The sequence below is a fragment of the Portunus trituberculatus genome, chromosome 48, assembly GCF_017591435.1.
Source record: "Portunus trituberculatus isolate SZX2019 chromosome 48, ASM1759143v1, whole genome shotgun sequence".
NCBI classification, from domain to species: domain Eukaryota; kingdom Metazoa; phylum Arthropoda; class Malacostraca; order Decapoda; family Portunidae; genus Portunus; species Portunus trituberculatus.
In genome coordinates, this window is record NC_059302.1 from 4,768,425 (window position 1) to 4,773,133 (window position 4,709).

The 4,709-nt window shown below is 43.8% G+C and overlaps 1 protein-coding gene across 5 annotated transcripts in view; it reads right to left on the reverse strand.

The window, feature by feature from the left end:
* The window catches only part of LOC123498508 (alcohol dehydrogenase-like), an 11,019-nt gene extending 6,605 nt beyond the window's left edge, over positions 1-4,414 (reverse strand). Inside the window, exon 1 of one of the 5 annotated variants that reach the window (XM_045245674.1) lies at positions 4,247-4,414. Coding sequence is in view for 2 of the 5 variants with exons in the window: in XM_045245676.1 (XP_045101611.1) it covers positions 1,362-1,383 (22 nt within the window). In the remaining 3 variants the exon portion in view is untranslated. Of the gene's footprint in view, positions 1-1,361; positions 1,527-3,456; positions 3,876-4,246 lie in introns of those variants that run through there. The other 4 variants (XM_045245675.1, XM_045245673.1, XM_045245676.1 and 1 more) reach the window with 4 other exon arrangements.
* Between the last annotated feature and the right edge of the window lie 295 nt (positions 4,415-4,709).

Consider the following 4,709-nt stretch of genomic DNA (forward strand, 5'->3'; position numbering starts at 1 on the left):
CTCTCATTGTTTTCTTCCCTTGGTTAAAAAAAAAAAGAAAAAGAAAAAGAATACGACTATAAAGACATGTGCCGCGGGTAACTTTCTGCCTCAGTGTGTATGCATGTTTATACACCGGAGGCCTTGTTCATTCTATGCTTGTATGCAGGACGAACAATGTCTAGTTTGTATGTTAAGTAAATGTCATTAAGATAGGATAGTAAAGGACAGGAAGTGACGTAGCCAGGCAAAGAGGAAGCGATACATTAACATTCTACCTCCCTAACATATAATTTCCGTCACCTCCCCCTTTTCTCTTTCTTCCACGTGGCTTCCTCTTCTTCCCCCTTCTTCTTCAGCTCCTCCTTCTCCTCCTCCTCCTCCTTCTCCTTCTTCTCTTCCTTCACTTTTGCATGTATGTATGTATGTATGTATGTATTTATCAGCCTATTCTGTATATATCTGTATATCAACTCTCTCTCTCTCTCTCTCTCTCTCTCTCTCTCTCTCTCTCTCTCTCTCTCTCTCTCTCTCTCTCTCTCTCACCTTTGCATGTATGTATGTATGTATGTATGTATGTATGTATGTATGTATGTATTTATCTACCTTTTCATCTGTGTCTATCTGTATATCTACACACACACACACACTCTCTCTCTCTCTCTCTCTCTCTCTCTCTCTATCGGGGCCTTCTAAGCAGCTCGTGGGTGGTGGAGGTGAGTGAGGTGGAGAGGCTCACAAGAGTTAAGTTTCTCACTCCTCTGACGCAATCTTGCCCTGCGATGGATGGGGAGGCGGCTCTGTCTGTTTGTGTGTTTTCCTGATCTTTATTTACATTTGCTCCTCTTTATGACCATCCAATCGTTTCCTTGATATATAAATGCCGTAGAAGGATGATGGTGATAATGGGGATGATGATGATGATGATGATGATGATGATGATGGAATAATTGAAGAATAGGAGGAGGAGGAGGAGGAGGAGGAGGAGGAGGAGGAGGAGGAGGAGGAGGAGGAGGAGGAGGAGGAGGAAGTTGAGGAGAAGGGGTAAGAGTAAGAGAAGGAGAAAGAATAAGGATAAAAAGAGGAATACAAGGAGAAAAGTAAGAAGAGAAGAAGTTAAAGTAAGAGTAGGAAGAGGAGGAGGAGAAAGAGAGAGAGAGAGAGAGAGAGAGAGAGAGAGAGAGAGAGAGAGAGAGAGAGAGAGAAAGCTAAATAGATCATTAAGAAGCGGAACACAAGCGCGTACATTTCAACAAATACTTAAAAACATACATCCTTTGGCGAGTTCGGTTAAAAAGAAGAAAAAATAAAAAAAACTGCGGTGAGGAGAAACAAGACTTGCTGAGTAAGTCTGTTCATCCTGTAGTCTCATGATTTATTACCTCCTCCTTGACCTCCGCGCATCGTGTCAGGTGTTGGCAATCATCGCAGGAGGCAGACGTGTTAGTAGTACTTCCTGACGCAGCATCGTGAGTCGTCTTATCAGTCACCACGTATTAGGAAGCATGGATAGGGATGTTAGTGCAGTCAGTTGGTAGTTACGGTGCTTTATAGCCGGGAGTGTAGTAAGCTGTACGTGAAATGACCCAGCGCGTTACAAGACGGATAGATAGATTGATAGATAGATAGATAGATAGATAGATAGATAGATAGATAAATAGAAAACACTGAAACAAAGGAAAAAAAGGAGTTTGGTTAAGGCGTGAAGAAGCTAATGTAGTTATTATGGTTATTCCTCACTGAAACTTCTCCTTCTCTTCCTCCTTCCCTCCTCCTCTATCTGGTGCCTCGCACTTAAACGAAGACAAATTATGATGAAAAATTCGATGATACTACGCAAGGAATGAATTTGATAAGAACTTGACGAAACTAATGTAGTTATTATGATTATTCTTCAACGAGAATCCCCTTCCTTTTCTATTTCCTTCTCTATTTGGCACCTCTGCAGTTATAATGAAAATCTTGCTAATATCAAGTAAGGAAACACGAAGCTAATGTAGTTATAATATACGTTACTAACATACTCTTCTTGCATTTCCTCCTCCTCCTCCTCCTCCTCCTCCTCCTCCTCCTCCTCCTACTCCTTTAACTCACGCCGCTGCATATAAACGAAGCATTGAGGAGAATATCAAATCAACCTCATTGTTTATATAAAGAGCTATACGTTTACTTGGCTTGTTTACTTTGCGTGTTGATCTTTCCAATCGAGAAGGAGACGGAGGGAAGCAAGAGACACCAATACCCCGTACGTATAGGAAGCTTTGTACGGAGGCATGTGTGTTAGGATGTGAGAGAGAGGAGGGTTAGAGAAAAAAACAAGTGACTAAAATGTATGGCACGCAGGAGTAGTTGAGAGAACACGTGAGGATTAGAGGAGGACGGGAAGAGAGGGAGTGAGGGGAAGAAAGTATGGGGGAGAGTTAGAGTGGCTGGGTGAAGAGGAAGGGGAAGATTGATGGTTGAGGCATGAGGCAGTCTGAACAGTGGTAGTGGAGGAAGGCAACCGGTTGGATGGGTGCTGTGAAGAGGGCGAGTGTGGTGTGTGGGTGTGTGAATGTAGTACCTGTGTTTGACTGTCACGAAAAGCAACAGTCAGTCAGAATAGTGCTATTGGGTGAGGGCAAGACTGGTTGGATGAGTGCTGTGAAGAGGGCGAGTGTGGTGTCACTGGTGTGTGGGTGTGTGAATGAACTGATATGTTTGGTTGTCACGAGATAAGCGGGACACTTGCCCCTTGCGTTTGACTCAACTCCGCAGCCAGTCACCACCCCACGCAGATTATTTTCGTTCATTTCCCTCGTGCTTTTACATTAACTTTCCTGAAGTTTTATGGCGTTGAATTTAACTATTATAACACACACACACACACACACACACAGGCATCGCATCGCAAACCTACGTAGATCTATCTTGAGTTGCCATGACGGGACTCCCTCACTCACTCAAAGGCCAGCAGCCACCGATGGTATCATACCTATATGTTTTCTTCACTCCTCACTCCCGACATTGGTATCCGAGACACGCATTTTACTGATAAAACGTTCATAGCGCTGTAGAATTTTGACGAGGAACGCGTAGATAACTAGGTATTATTATTAAATCTTTAGAATGGCTTCAAGTCCACGCCACCCCAGCTGAAGTGAACACAGCCACGAGGTCTCTGGGTGCAAGGGAAGCCCTCCACTGACCACCACATGAGCATTAGTGTTAGGCGGCTGTGATGTAGCCTACTGAGTATGTGGTGGAACGACACCATCAACATTACTCTCTCTCTCTCTCTCTCTCTCTCTCTCTCTAGCAAAAGGATCACTTTCATGAAATCAACCACGCGTAATGTGTAAAATAATACTCATGTCATGGACATTATTTTCATGTTGAGGTTAAGAAAAGAGAGAAGCAAGAATAACTGGAGTGTGAAGCTGACAGAGACGCAGAGATAACACACACACACACACACACACACACACACACACACACCTGTACGGTAGTCTATAAAGTTGGCTATGATCTTTGTCCGTTGATCATGTTGACAAGAAGGACCATTGAAGCTATGTGATTATCTGGATCCTCTGTTCTCGTCTTAGATTACCTTGCGTGTACGGCACAGACAAGACATGTGGGAGCGAAGGGAGACAAGGGCGGCAATGATAAGATATAGATAACACGCAATCTGTACGGAGAGTTCAAGTTTCGTCGGTTACATGTCCGTCAGTTATTATGGAAAGTCACGTAATGTTTCAAATGTCACTCTCTCCTCTTTTCTCCTTCCCAGCGTTACAGGGAGTACAAAATATCACACGTTCACACTGGCGCGCACACAGACAGGCACTGAGACTGGCCGCTGGTTACTCCTTGCCTCCTTGCTCATCCTCCTCCCCCTCCTCCTCCACTCTCGTCTTTCGTGTCTTCCCATGCGCTTCTTTTAACTAGTCACTCACCTACTACTAGCTTTTCCTCCTATCACCACGCTATCGACGGCTCTCTCTCTCTCTCTCTCTCTCTCTCTCTCTCTCTCTCTCTCTCATGCACATGGTAAGAAATCACAATAAACCAATCAAGAAAGCAGGAGAGAGTGATTTACATAAAAAGCCGTATTATAAATTGACGAATAGTTTAATTGAATGCATAACCGGCTGTAAAAAAAGAAAAAAGGAAAAAAAAAAAAACATGTTAACCTACTATCATAAAATAAGGCTTCAATCCTGTCAACATACGGACAGGTAGGTGAATTCACGCTACATATAGCCATGAATCTGCCGTGACTCACCAGTTTACGTGATCCGTGAATCCTTGTTTTGTTGAGTCAGGCACATAGAAACAGGCAGACAGACACCCACACTCGCTCCGCTCAACACACATACACACATACACTGGTCACAGAATCCCGCAGTGACAGTGTATGAGGTGCTCCCTTAATGAAACACACCCTTACTTATACCGTTGGACTTCCTCTGATAATACCCTCTCTCTCTCTCTCTCTCTCTCTCTCTCTCTCTCTCTCTCTCTCTCTCTCTCTCTCTCTCTCTCTCTCTCTCTCTCGACGACACACGTGCAGAGTGAAGAGGAGCTGATAGGAGGGAGAAAGGAGGAATTCCTTGAAAATCTGGCATGAGAAAAACGGAAAGGCACATGGAAAGAGACGAACATGAAAAAGAGAAAAAAATACGCATAATGTTCAATATCAAAGATGTGAGAAGCCATGCTAGGTTTATGTTGACTCAAGCTCTTGC